This window comes from Zea mays, chromosome 4 (genome assembly GCF_902167145.1).
Source record: "Zea mays cultivar B73 chromosome 4, Zm-B73-REFERENCE-NAM-5.0, whole genome shotgun sequence".
Lineage (NCBI taxonomy): Eukaryota > Viridiplantae > Streptophyta > Magnoliopsida > Poales > Poaceae > Zea > Zea mays.
In genome coordinates this window covers 161,650,596-161,663,714 of record NC_050099.1, presented here as the reverse complement: position 1 = coordinate 161,663,714, position 13,119 = coordinate 161,650,596, and the positions used below count along the sequence as shown (strand labels likewise).

Below are 13,119 nucleotides of genomic sequence, written 5' to 3'. Positions count from 1 at the left end.
TGCTATAATCATACCAGATCAAGAACAGGTACCGCCGGAGAATGATCATGAAAATAAGTTCGGAGAGGTTTAGGCCGTCATCTCACAGTCAACTATGGTTGTGGAGGATCGTAGTCATCATATGGTGTAATTTATCTAAGTTGTTTTGTAGAGAAATTGTATTGATTAAGTAATAAAGGTGTGACATTGTTTTCTATATGCTGATTCACCAAATATTGTGTGAAACTTGATCCTATCATACAGATGTAATGTTTGTTGCACACCGCCACCATGGCCACCAGCACAGATGCATCACCATTTGCTGTGAACGCCCGCCTCACTCGGTCTCCACGTTGTGGCATCCTTATACTATGCAAAATATAACGTAAATGATAATGGTAATGATTTATACTTGAGTACAAGCGATAATAAGATTGAATAGATCAGTATCAATTTCTAGTGTGATATCTGGTGGTTACAGTTGGAGTTCAATAAACATAATTTAACGTTATCAGTTAATCACTACGTTACAAAATATATGAATCAAATGTATCTAACGACTTTACTTTATCACGTGTTCTTTCATCGGTGAAAAATAATCGGACCCCATGCATGGTGATCGGGTCCGTGTCGACCGTTTTATATATGTGTGATTATAGCAAACATTTGGACATTTATACGGCCATGCAAAGCCGTAGGCAGGCGCGTGGGGTGCAAATATTTGATACCCGTATATATGCACGGTGACAAGTGACAAGTGACAAGGACGATCGATCACATGAGCCCAACCCCAGCGGAAGCCCATGGGCCCCACACCCCTCCTCCGTTCCCTTTATAAAGCTATAGCTACTACAGTACACCCCCACCTTTGCTGCTTCCGTCTCTCTCTAGTCTCTACCCTACGCCTGTTTCCTTCTCCACGAGCAGAGACGTTTTTAAATAAACGCTTTAAGCCTTTAAGTTTGAAGAAAAAGAAAATCCAGGAGAGAGCTTCGTTTGAGCCGGCCGGACGCCTGTACTGTACCACTACCAGTAGCAGCACGCGCTGGTGCTGGCGCTCTGCGCAGGAGGGCAGCAGCTTAGCCACAGCCACAAATTAACCTCGCTAGCTCATCACCATCATCAGTTCACCACCACCACCAAGGAAGGCAGGCAAGCACCACCATCTATCCGCGTACGTCTCCGTCTCCGTCGCCATCCCCATCCCCATCCATCTGGCCACATCCCAAAGGCGACGTCGCGCTGTGCAGCCGTCAATGGGGACGCCTGCGGGCGGCCTAATTCTTCTTCCCGTATAGATGCCTCCCGTCTTTCCCCCATCTCCCCCATCAGGCCGGCTACCCCTCCCCGGACCCAGAGTAGCGAGCAACAGCAAGTCGGTAACGCCAAGCCTGCGTACACGCATACATAGGTAGATCCGATCCCTCTCTACTACTGCCCTATAGTGTGGCGGCCGCGGCGTCTGCGTACCCAGCAGCAGATAGCTCCAGCGACTGTCATCGCAGCAGAACCTAGCTTGCTACGTAGCAGCCAGTGCAGTGGATCGGAGGCAAGAAGCAGGCGGCGGAAGCAAATTAAAGGAAGGGAGGAGCAAGAAATACCAGAGGAAGCAAGCGTAGCGTAGTAGACCTCTACCTCTCATAACTGCTTCTGGTAAGCGGAAGAAGCTATGGACCAGTTCGCCGCGAGCCGGAGATTCTCTAGAAATGATGGGGCGGACGAGGAGCAGGAGGATGTGTCCAATTCCATGCGCGAGATCTCTTTCATGCCGGGGGCCGCGTCATCTTCGGCGGCAGCTTCCGCGTCCGCCTCGGGAAGCAGCTGCGCCCCCTTCCGCTCCGCGTCGGCGGATGGCGCCGGAGCGTCGGGGAGCGGCGGCGACGGCGACGGCTCGGGAGACGTGGAGAAGGAGCACATGTTCGACAAGGTGGTGACGCCGAGCGACGTGGGGAAGCTCAACAGGCTGGTCATCCCGAAGCAGTACGCGGAGAAGTACTTCCCGCTCGACGCGGCGGGTAACGAGAAGGGCCTCCTCCTCAGCTTCGAGGACAGCGACGGCAAGCACTGGCGCTTCCGCTACTCCTACTGGAACAGCAGCCAGAGCTACGTCATGACCAAGGGCTGGAGCCGCTTCGTCAAGGAAAAGCGCCTCGTCGCCGGGGACACCGTCTCCTTCTCCCGCTCCCGCTCCGCCGCCGAGGTCGTCGACGACGCGCGCCGCCACCGGCTATTCATCGACTGGAAGCGTCGGGGACTCGACACCCGCGGCCCGCTTCGCTTCTCCGGCCTCGCGCTGCCGATGCCGCTGGCGTCGTACTACGGCGCCCCCCACCACTACAGCTCGTGGGGCCTCGGCGGCGGGGGAGGGTTCTTCATGCCGCCCTCGCCGCCCGCCACGCTCTACGAGCACCGCCTCAGACAGGGCCTCGACTTCCGCGGCATGACGACCTACCCCGCGCTGACCGTGGGGAGGCAGCTCCTGTTTTTCGGCTCGCCCAGGATGCCTCCTCATCACGCACAGCCCCAGCCGCGCCCGCTGCCGCTGCCGCTGCACCACTACACGATGCAACCGAGCGCAGCCGGCGTTACCGCCGCGTCCGCGTCACGGCCGCTCGTCGTCGACGTTGACTCGGTGCCAGCCATCGAGAGCCCGACCACCGCCGCGAAGCGGGTCCGGCTGTTCGGCGTCAACCTGGACAACAAGCCGCTGTCAGTCTCAGACGGCGGCCGCGAGGCCAGCCATCAGTCGGGCTCGGGCAACGCATTATTGCCGTTGCCGCAGATGCCCGGCGGGTGGCAGCAAAGGACCCCAACTCTACGGCTGCTAGAGTTGCCTCGCCATGGCGCGGAGTCCTCTGCGGCATCGTCTCCGTCATCATCGTCTTCCGCCAAGAGGGAGGCGCGTTCAGCTGCTTTGGATCTCGATCTGTGACCTAAAGGCAAAATCATTCATATCAAAAGGAAAGTTCAAACGATTCTTTCTTTTCCGCTTGTTTCGGGTTCTTCCTATATATTGCCTTCTTCTCTCTTTTGATTGATCCATTATATAACTTTTGATGATAGGATCTAGGATTTGACGTTTTCATTTCCTTGTTTTTGGCCCTTCACTTTTTTTTTCTCTCTCTTTTGATGGGTTGGTTTGAGAAGATACATAATATAAACACTTGGAAAATCGATCAATGTTTTTCCCCCAAAACCGTGTCATGTTCTTCAATTCAGCACTCATGATATGATTTTTTTTTTCTCGCGCTGTTACATTCCCGCCCCTCTGTACTCGTGTACGCACTTGCCCCCAATCTGATCGGAAATCCTCATCCCGAATCCCTACATATGATAACATGCATCTGCAGATCTGTCTATTATCTCCTAACGTACGTACGTGTAGTATCTAGATTTGAAGATATCCATCAGCAGAATTCTATGCAGTGCAAGAGTAGCATCGTCGACGATCTTTGTCATGATCTTGTATGTTTTCTAGAACAAATTCAACTCTGCCGATCAGCACAGATGGACGGAGGACATTGATCTCGCGCATTGACAACCTTGCAGCTGCTGAGCAACAGATTGCAGGTGCGAGCTTAAAACCCCCTCACGCATTGGGTACTTGTATCTCATCATCTCATATCTATGGAGAGGAATGCATGGACATCCTTTTATTGTACTACTGGTCTACTGCTGTACTTGTGTGCTCTATCTTCTGCTTTTCTGCGTATGAGTATCATACATGTATAGAGCATGCATATATAGAAGGCGCTACCGCAGCAAAAAACAAACAAGGACTCGTCCTTTTTCTTGCTACGAAAGAGGACACAGAAATAACTCATCTGTGGTCCAACTTTCGTATAGTTTGGATTGTCTCTGGGCCTCGGCTGCACACTGCATATACATACATAAGCACAGAGGCAGCGGGGTCTCCAAGCTAGATAGAGAGAGAGAGAGAGAGAGAGAGAGAGAGAGAGATCTTTATGATCTTCCCAGTGATCTGTAAAAAGCCAGTGTTACATTGCCAACAACGGCGCCAGTGTACATTGCCAGGAATTCATGAAGGTGAGGGGAGGAGGACTATCGGCGTACGAACCAAGCTATGCACTGTTGCTGTAGGAGTAGGAACAATGCGTAGGGGTGTACAAACCTGATGGCTGCCTCTGCGCAGTTGCCAGCTCTTGCCTCCCGGCCTCCTTGTGCGATGTGCAGCGCGTTGCTTCGATCGATGCTATTGCCAGCCTGCGATGCGAGTACTATGCTGGCCGGGGCGTGGTGTGGTGTGGGAGCCTGGGAGGACATAAAAGAGGCCACGCGTACGTACCGGCCTCTCTCGTCAGCTCATCAGCCGGCTTTGGCTAGATTTCCCTAACTTCTTCCCAGTAATCTGTGTAGAGCGTGCAATTCTTTCTGCGATGGGATGGGTCGGAAACTTAGGAGGCCAGGGATGGGGCGCTGAACCTCTTGCAAGAAAAGTGACTTTGGTCTTACTGAAAGATGGGAAAGAGGGGGCAAAACGGATTTTTATGGGATTGGGAAGGTGAAAAGGGGAACGCCATCATGCTGATATATATGCATCATGGTCTTCCACAAAGGAGATGGAGAGATCCTGCTCACTCTTCTTATTAGCATTCATCCCTTCTTAACTTGTGTTCAGCATGCATGTATATATGTAATTTCTTTCCAGAGTACAAACTCAGCCCATATGTATGTAGCTCCATGCTATGCCGCATGCATATTTTGATACATGTAGCTTGAGATGTCTGCAACTGCAACACTGATGTGCATCGTTCTCTACAGTAGGGCTATAGCTTGATTTATAGATAGATAAATGCGTTTCTTCTTGCGAACCTTGCCCTCTTTTACATTCTTCTATATCATGTCGTAGCTTAGTATCCCATCCATCCCAAAATATTAGTCGTTTTTAGCATTTTACTATATTCTACAGTACTTAATATGTATGTGTTTTATATATGTATGTCTAAGTTTATTGTTATCCGTTTAAATATAAACATAAAATTTCAACGGTTAAAACAACTAATATTTTGGTACGGATGGAGTAGAAATTTATAATCCCTATAATGTATAGGCCTAGGCGAAGAATCAAAACTGCATCTGCATCCTACATCGAAATAGTTCCTGTTTTTGGAATCTCTACCTTGCTTATTCTATAGAATACAAATACAAAAACCATGTTCCTTATTCTTCGTTTTTGTGCTTATGTACTACTTCACCATTTTTTCTTTACTTTTGAAAGGGGTTGTTATTTGGTTTTTACATATGAATTTGCTTATTGCATTGATCACGTGTAGTTAATGGCTTTTGTTAGTAACTTCACCAATATGTAGGTTTATACCATGCCTTTTAATCTCTGATGTGTGTCGTTGTATTGCTGCCCATAGCCTTTTGTAATAGATTTTACTCCATCAGAAATTTACTACTTCACAAGTGTATCTCTTACTGTGAGGGGGGAGTATTTGCCTGCTTAATATCTAATAAAAGCACTATATATCAACTCTTTTTTGGACTTGTAGCTATATGGGTTAATATTATCTTATCAACGCAAAATGTGACATTGTTCCAATATATCACTGTACTCTCATTGAAATAACAAATAAACCATGTTATGCTCGATCTACGAGTAAAGTACATCAACAGTCCATGACATACTTTAAATAGTTAATATGGGTTCCTGTGACCTTGAATAGCACATGGTTCATTCTAGATGATACACCCAAAATAGTTCATGGACTGCTGATGCACTTTACTCATCACTCTACCTGTACACTGGTGTTAATGATTTGTCATGTATCAAAATAATAGCTGAAAGATGAAAATGGATATCACCCTAGATTGTAAAAATATGTAACAACATTTCTGAAAATTGCTTTAAAATTCACTTCCGGTGCATCAATCTGTGTTCTAATTAATCATATAATGTATGGACCTTAGTGACATATGGTATTTAGCCAAACATTCAGATTAAATTAAATTGTTAAAAGTGAAAGAACAATGCGTGTGCTTATTTTTTGTTCATGTCGTATAAGCTAGATTGCTTGGATCCCTTGCCAAGTTTAGACAGCAGAAATCCTCCAGATAGGCACAACCTAGCCTCAAAATTGTGGGAAAGACACTCTTTACTTTTTCTTTGGGCAATATATGAATATGGTATTACTCCCTCGGATTCTAAATGTAGATCGTTTTTAGGATTCTATTTAGGTAATTCCAAATATTTGGACCATCAATTTATAAAAAAAGCTACATATAATCGACAATGTTATGTTGGATTCACATGGAAAATATTCTCATATGGTATATAACTTTATCTGTTTAAATATTTTTACATAAAATGAGTTTCATATTGGCCAGCATCATGGTACCCTAAACAATTTACATTTGAAATATGTGGAATAAGAGGGACTATTTATTTTATTATACACATGGTATGACATATTAGGCTATTCTTTGGTGCAAATTCTCTATGCAAAAAACACCAATACCTATTAATTAATATATAGGTAATTTGATATATATATATATATATGTATGTAAAATTATTTATCTTCTATATTTGTGTATAATGTGAATATTTCTATTAATTTTATCGGTGAAAGTAATTTTACTAGAAGCTCTACTATGTGGTATAGAGCATCTCAAGTGATTGCAATTGCTTTGTGCTAAGGACTGTCTCAACCTAGAAACTATGTAATAGTTTTTATACTTGCCAAACAATGTAAACACTACACATAAAACTATATTACTAATGAATAGTTTCTTCAAGGTAATTCTTTATCGGACCATATATATCTTCTTTCTCCGTCATCTACCTATAATCTCTTGGTTCATATGTAGACATAGTTTTTTTTATCAAGAAAACATTTGTTTACCAGACAAAATCATTTGTTTACCAGACAAGATATAGTTATCCCAATGTATAGTATCATGTGTTGTTTTATAGTCCCCACAAGACAACCAAATGCTAGATTTGTATAGGAGTATGAATTGTGGGCCACTTAGATGGTTGTTTGAATGCATATAATGTCGTGCCTAAGTGGTATCTCTCTTAAGATACTGCTTTATTCTCTTCTTTCTTTACTCACATGTCACGTAAATTTGCTATCTCACATGGCTTGTATTAAATTAGTATGACACCATACACTGGGAATAGTTTTAAGAGCAAGTTTAATAATATAACTCATAACATGATTTATGATGTTGACATGTCACATGTGGCCAACTAAAAGCCTGCTTATATAATAACCATCCCATGATATGAGCTCTACATTTAATACTTGCTCTATCTCTTCCTCTCACAAAGTGTCTTGGAGTTTGTGAGTAGCCCACTTTCAGCTGGCTACTAGTGAGCCGTCTGCTTTCATTATCACTCCTTTTCTCTTTTTTCCATATCACCAGATATGACATTTCTTGCAGTCTGCATACATCACCTTATTATATTTGCTCTAAGATACAAATTTCCCTCCTATTAAATGTCTTGCCACATCAAAGATTCCTTGCATCTCTTTAATGGGCATGATACTGCCTATTGAGAATAGCCTTAGTTGGCATCCTAATAAATGAACATAGAATTGTACTCCCCCCTCTATCCCAAATTAGAATTCGTTTTGGATAATTAATGGATTCATATAATATTTGATATATATGTTTTATATGTGTATCTAGATTCATCATTATCCATTTAAATATGGACAAAAAAACCAAAGCTAAAACGAATAGTATTGCGGAACGGAGAGAGTATATCCTAGTTTCATTCGGAGTGCCCGAAAACTAGATAGGTCTATTCCTATCTTGATCAAACAAATTAAAGCAACGGACAAAAAAAAGGGTCAGGTTAATACCATGAAATAATCCATATGGTGGCGGTATACCATTAAATCGTTTTTTGCAAAAAAAGGAAACAAAGTAACTGGGATCATGCATGCATGCACATGTACGCTCCTACTATAATGCACATGCACATGCACTATAGGAAGAGAACGCGCAGAGAGCATCAATAATTCTAAATGGTGGAATAACATGAAAAAAAAAATAAAGAACACTATTTTCTAGTACTGGAGCCTCTGTTTGGATCCTATGAGTTAAAACAAAGTGACTAAGGGCCTGTTTGTTTACCCCCATGGATTATATAATCTGGATTATTTTTGGAGGATTATATAATCTGGATTATATAATCTGGATTATATAATCTGAGTAGTCCTGTTTGTTTACCCAGATTATTTGAGTTGTTAATAGGATTCTTTTGTATGAGGAAGACAAGAATACCCTCTATATTTGTACTAGGTTGAAACTCATATATGAAAAAAAATAATTCAATTGACATTGGCAAATATTGCATTAGCAATATTATCACGGAAGGCATTCATGTCACCTTCTTCATCTCCAAATTGACTAGTACTAGGCGCAAAAACGATTAGGTGGATTATAATGACAATGGTGGGTAATTTCTAGGAAACTTGAAAGGGTAGTGGGGAAGTGGGAAAAAAATAATCTGAAATAAGCACCTCCTCACTTGCTTATGGATTATCATAATCCAAGGGGTTAGATTATATAATCTGGGCAAATAAGCTGGACTGTTTGTTTGCCTCTTAGGATTATTTAATCCAGATTATATAATCTGGGGGGTAAACAAACAGGCCCTAAAGTTTAGTCACCTTAGGAACTAAAAATCTAGAGAAGAAAAACTATATATTTTTTAATCATTTTAGTCACTTTTAATTAACTCTCTCTGTTTAGATCTTTAGCTCATAAAGTAACTAAATTTTACTTCGCTTTAGATTATTGGATCCAAATATGCCCTTAAAGTTGGAGACAGTTCTCCTGTCTGGCAGTCCATGTCATACAAGCATGCATTTTTTACTCCTAGTATGCATGTGAGATCGAGATGAGCTGCCAGCGGGATCGAGCGAGCAAGCTAGAATGACGAATATGCATGCATGGCGCCCCTGCAGATGCTTCCCGGCCGACCTCCAGTCCAGAGCTACCAGCTAGCAGCAGAGCGCGTCTGCGTCGTCCGATTTTACTGTGCCTGTACTTGCGCGTGGTACAATGGACATAAATAAGGGCATGTACAACCCTGATACTGCTGCACGGTACTCCAAGTACAAGATACAACTAAAACACGACATAATACAGTGGTCATGTCTAAAACATGTGTCTTACGATATTCATTGTACCAATCAGAGCATTCAATAAATTAAAGTGACCAATCAGCTAGTCTCCTGTCTCAAACATAGAGCTAAGACACTGTGTCTTCGTTAAGATACGTGTCTTGAGTTTTTTTACATTCACTCCCCTAGACACACTGTAAGACACAACTTAAAACACCCACTGTACATGCCCTAACGCTGCTACTGCTGTCTGGTACGTACTACGGCAATCGTCGTACGACCGACCGTTTGGTGCTGTGTGTCATACGATGCGCAGCTTGTCCACGTACGCGTGTATAACGACAGCGGCGCGTATACGGGCATACGGCTAACGAGAACGATCAGTCTCGACTATAATATGTACACAAACGCATGTCTCTGCTGTCTCGATGCCTTTGCACTGTGGGATGCATGCAATGGGCCTCTCGGCCGTGCAGCCGACCGAGCGTCGTTGTACTGTGAGCTGCTCTTGCCTGCTTGTGCTCGCGCACTGCGCACTTGTCTCTTTTGCTGCGGCAACTGTTCAGTGCGTGCACACACACAGTGGCATTTCTTCCGACGAACGCCGCGCGCACTCGATCGGCTTGGCCTGTGGCTTGTGAGACAGCATCTTTATGAGAACTTTATAGTATATGTTTGCGGCGCAATAAAGCGAAGGCGTTATTTAAGACGGGTGATCATCTCAGAGCACCAATTAATAGCATCGTCATTATATTATGATTCCATGATCATGGTGATCATCTCAGAGCACCAATTAATAGCATCGTCATTATATTATGATTCTATGATCATGGCTTCCATGCACGCCCTGCGTGCGTATATCCAAATTATACAAGGAAGTTATTTTGAAAACAAAAATACAGAAAAAAGTTCCTATCTTAGCTACTACTCTAGATGTTCAATCATCTAAATCTATCCCTTGATCAATACAACACGTGCAGTTTTTTCGAGCATATTTTCCTAAAATGGCCAAAGGTTCATTGTTCCCCATAATCATTTTGTCCCAATTAAATTGCATCCCAATAGTATTGTAGTCTAGTTTAGGCAATCCCCAAGGGGTGGGAACAAAACCTCTAATGCCTTATTCGGTTATACATGTTGGATAAATAGGCATTTTCAGTTTTCATTTAATCCAGAAAATCACAGTGACGTATGTGACGACATGTAATATGCACATATGTATTACTACTCACATAAACAGTAAACAACAGTAAAATATGCATAAATACAAAAAACAGATTGTACTCTTCGGAGAGACCGATGCTCAAGGCATCAGTGGCTCCATTCAAACGAGACATCTCGTGTGTATGTTCGATGTAGTTGTACACAGTCGTCGCAGGCAAATGTACACAGTGCAGTCCCACGAATGGTGCCGGCGACGAGGAACTTGATCAGCGCTAGTCGAGCGGACAAAGCGAGCAGTCGCGAGTACGCTCCCCAAAAACCTCATCGCCCGCACATCCGTGGAAGTGTCTCTCTGCGGACGACGATTTTGGAGGCCTGCTCTCCCACACTCTCTGTGCTCGCAGAAGGTGGGACGAGGATGGACTGTACGCAACGCGTCTGAGAAATGTACATATGTTCTCTCATAACCAGAAGCAGCCTCCCCTCCTCGTATATATACAGGCGCAGAGGGAGGCCAACGGATAGTAACGGTCACCATCAAAGCTACCGTTATAGCCAGCTAGAAACTGGCGCCATCAGTGAGTCTAGTGAGTCTGTTAATAGCTGGCAGCCATTACAGCTCGTCCGTTACTAGCCACAACACAGGAAACAACCAGTAACGTACGACAGTAATGGACGGTCACTACTCTAGGCAAAATGCGCAACCGTTAGGAAGGAATATTCGGACCAAGGTCCGATCTACCACGGTCTCGACTCGGCCGGAGGCGCACGCGCGTGGTAGTCCTTCATCCTTTTCTCAGCTTCTCAATAGATGCACCAACGGTCCACCTATTTAAGTTGAGTGAATTGTGAAAGGGAATTGTGCCCTTGGGCCATTTCTAAGTATTTAGGTGATTAAGTGTCCAACACAAGTGCTTAAGTGTTAAAGTATGCCAAGGACTCAACAAGTGCAAATCAAGATTAAAGGTATGTTGCTAGACTTAGTACATTGTTTTGAAGACTAATGTATTGTGTCTAAGTGCTAGAAACAGGAGAAACAATTTTGGAGAAGTTGGCTGTGTACAGCCAAAAGGCTGCTCGGTCTGGGTGCACCGGACTATCCGGTGATGCACCGGACAGTGTCCGGTGCGCCAGGCTGGCGTCTGTCAACTGGCTGCTCTCGAGACTTCGACGGCGGTGTACGGCTATAATTCATCGGACCGTCCGGTGGTGCACCGGACTGTCCGATGAGCCAACAGTCGGCCCGGCCAACGGTCGGCCGCGTAATCCACGCGCGACGCGTGGCAGAGCCAACGGTCAGAAGGGAGCACCGGACTGTCCGGTGTGCACCGGATAGTGTCCGGTGCGCCAACGGCTCCAAATCTCCAACGGTCGGCTTCGCCAAAGAAGGAAAGAAATCTGCACCGGACAGTGTCCGGTGGTGCACTGGACTGTCCGGTGCGCCAGGCGACAGAAGGCAAGAATTTCCTTCCTGGAATGCTCTCAACGGCTCCTAGCTGCCTTGGGGCTATAAAAGGGACGCCTAGGCGCATGGAGAAATACACCAAGCATTCTCTAAGCATTCCTAAGCACCTAGACTTCAATTCCGCGCATTCATTCTTTGTGATAGCAACTAGAGCTCCATTTGAGTAGAGAACTCTTTGAGTTGTGTTGAGAGCTCGTGTTGTGACTTGTGTGCGTATTTGTGCTCTGATTTTGTGTCTTGTGTGCGTTGCTCATCCCTCCCTTACTCCGTGCTTCTTTGTGAACATCAAATTGTAAGGGCGAGAGGCTCCAAGTTGTGGAGATTCCTCGCAAGCGGGATATAGTAAACAAAGCAAAACAGCGTGGTATTCAAGTGGGTCTTTGGACCGCTTGAGAGGGGTTGATTGCAACCCTTGTCCGTTGGGACGCCACAACGTGGAGTAGGCAAGTGTTGAACTTGACCGAACCACGGGATAAACTGCTTTGTCTATCTGTGATTGATCTTCTTGTGGTTATCGTGTCTTGCAAGAACTCTTCTCTAGCCACTTGGCTTTATTGTGCTAACTCCTAATCAAGTTTTTGTGGCATTAAGTTTCAAGTTTTACAGTATCACCTATTCACCCCCCCCTCTAGGTGCTCTCAATTGGTATCGGAGCCGTTCTCTTCAAGAAAGGGACTAATCGTCCGAAGAGATGGATCCTAAGGGCAAGGAGATGGTGGTCAATGATAAGGAGAAGGAGTCCTTCATCAATGATCCAAAGGATGACAAGCCTACTGACTCAGGCTCGGGCCACAAAAGAAAAGACGGAAGGAAGAAGAAAACAAGGCGCATCAAGGAGATAGTCTACTACGACAGCGACGAATCTTCCTCTTCCCAAAAGGACGACGACAACGACTACGAGAAAAAGAAGACGGTTAATTCAAACTTTTCCTTTGATTATTCTCGTATTCCGCAAAGTTCCAATGCTCATGTGCTTTCCATTCCCCTCGGTAAACCCCCCACTTTGATGGAGAGGACTACGGATTTTGGAGTCACAAAATGCGTAGCCACTTGTTCTCTCTCCATCCAAGTATATGGGAGATAGTAGAAAATGGAATGCACTTTGATAGTATGTATAGTCCCATGTTCATTAATGAGCAAATTCACAAAAATGCACAAGCTACTACTGTTCTTCTAGCTTCATTGTGCAGGGATGAATACCATAAGGTGAGCGGCTTGGATAACGCCAAGCAGATTTGGGACACCCTTAAAATCTCACATGAGGGGAACGACGTCACCATGCTCACCAAGATAGAGTTGGTGGAGGGCGAACTTGGGAGATCCGCAATGATCAGGGGCGAGGAGCCAACCCAAACGTACAACCGGCTCAAGACCCTCGTCAACAAAATAAGGAGCTATGGAAGC

The 13,119-nt window shown here is 44.7% G+C and overlaps 1 protein-coding gene across 1 annotated transcript; it reads left to right on the top strand.

Annotated features, from left to right (window-relative positions):
* The first annotated feature begins 883 nt into the window (after positions 1 to 883).
* On the top strand, positions 884 to 7,996 carry LOC103655619 (B3 domain-containing protein Os02g0683500). The gene has a single exon (XM_020552654.3). The coding sequence runs from the start codon at positions 1,649 to 1,651 to the stop codon at positions 2,909 to 2,911; it is 1,263 nt and encodes a 420-aa protein (XP_020408243.1). The 5' UTR covers positions 884 to 1,648; the 3' UTR covers positions 2,912 to 7,996.
* The last annotated feature ends 5,123 nt before the right edge of the window (positions 7,997 to 13,119 follow it).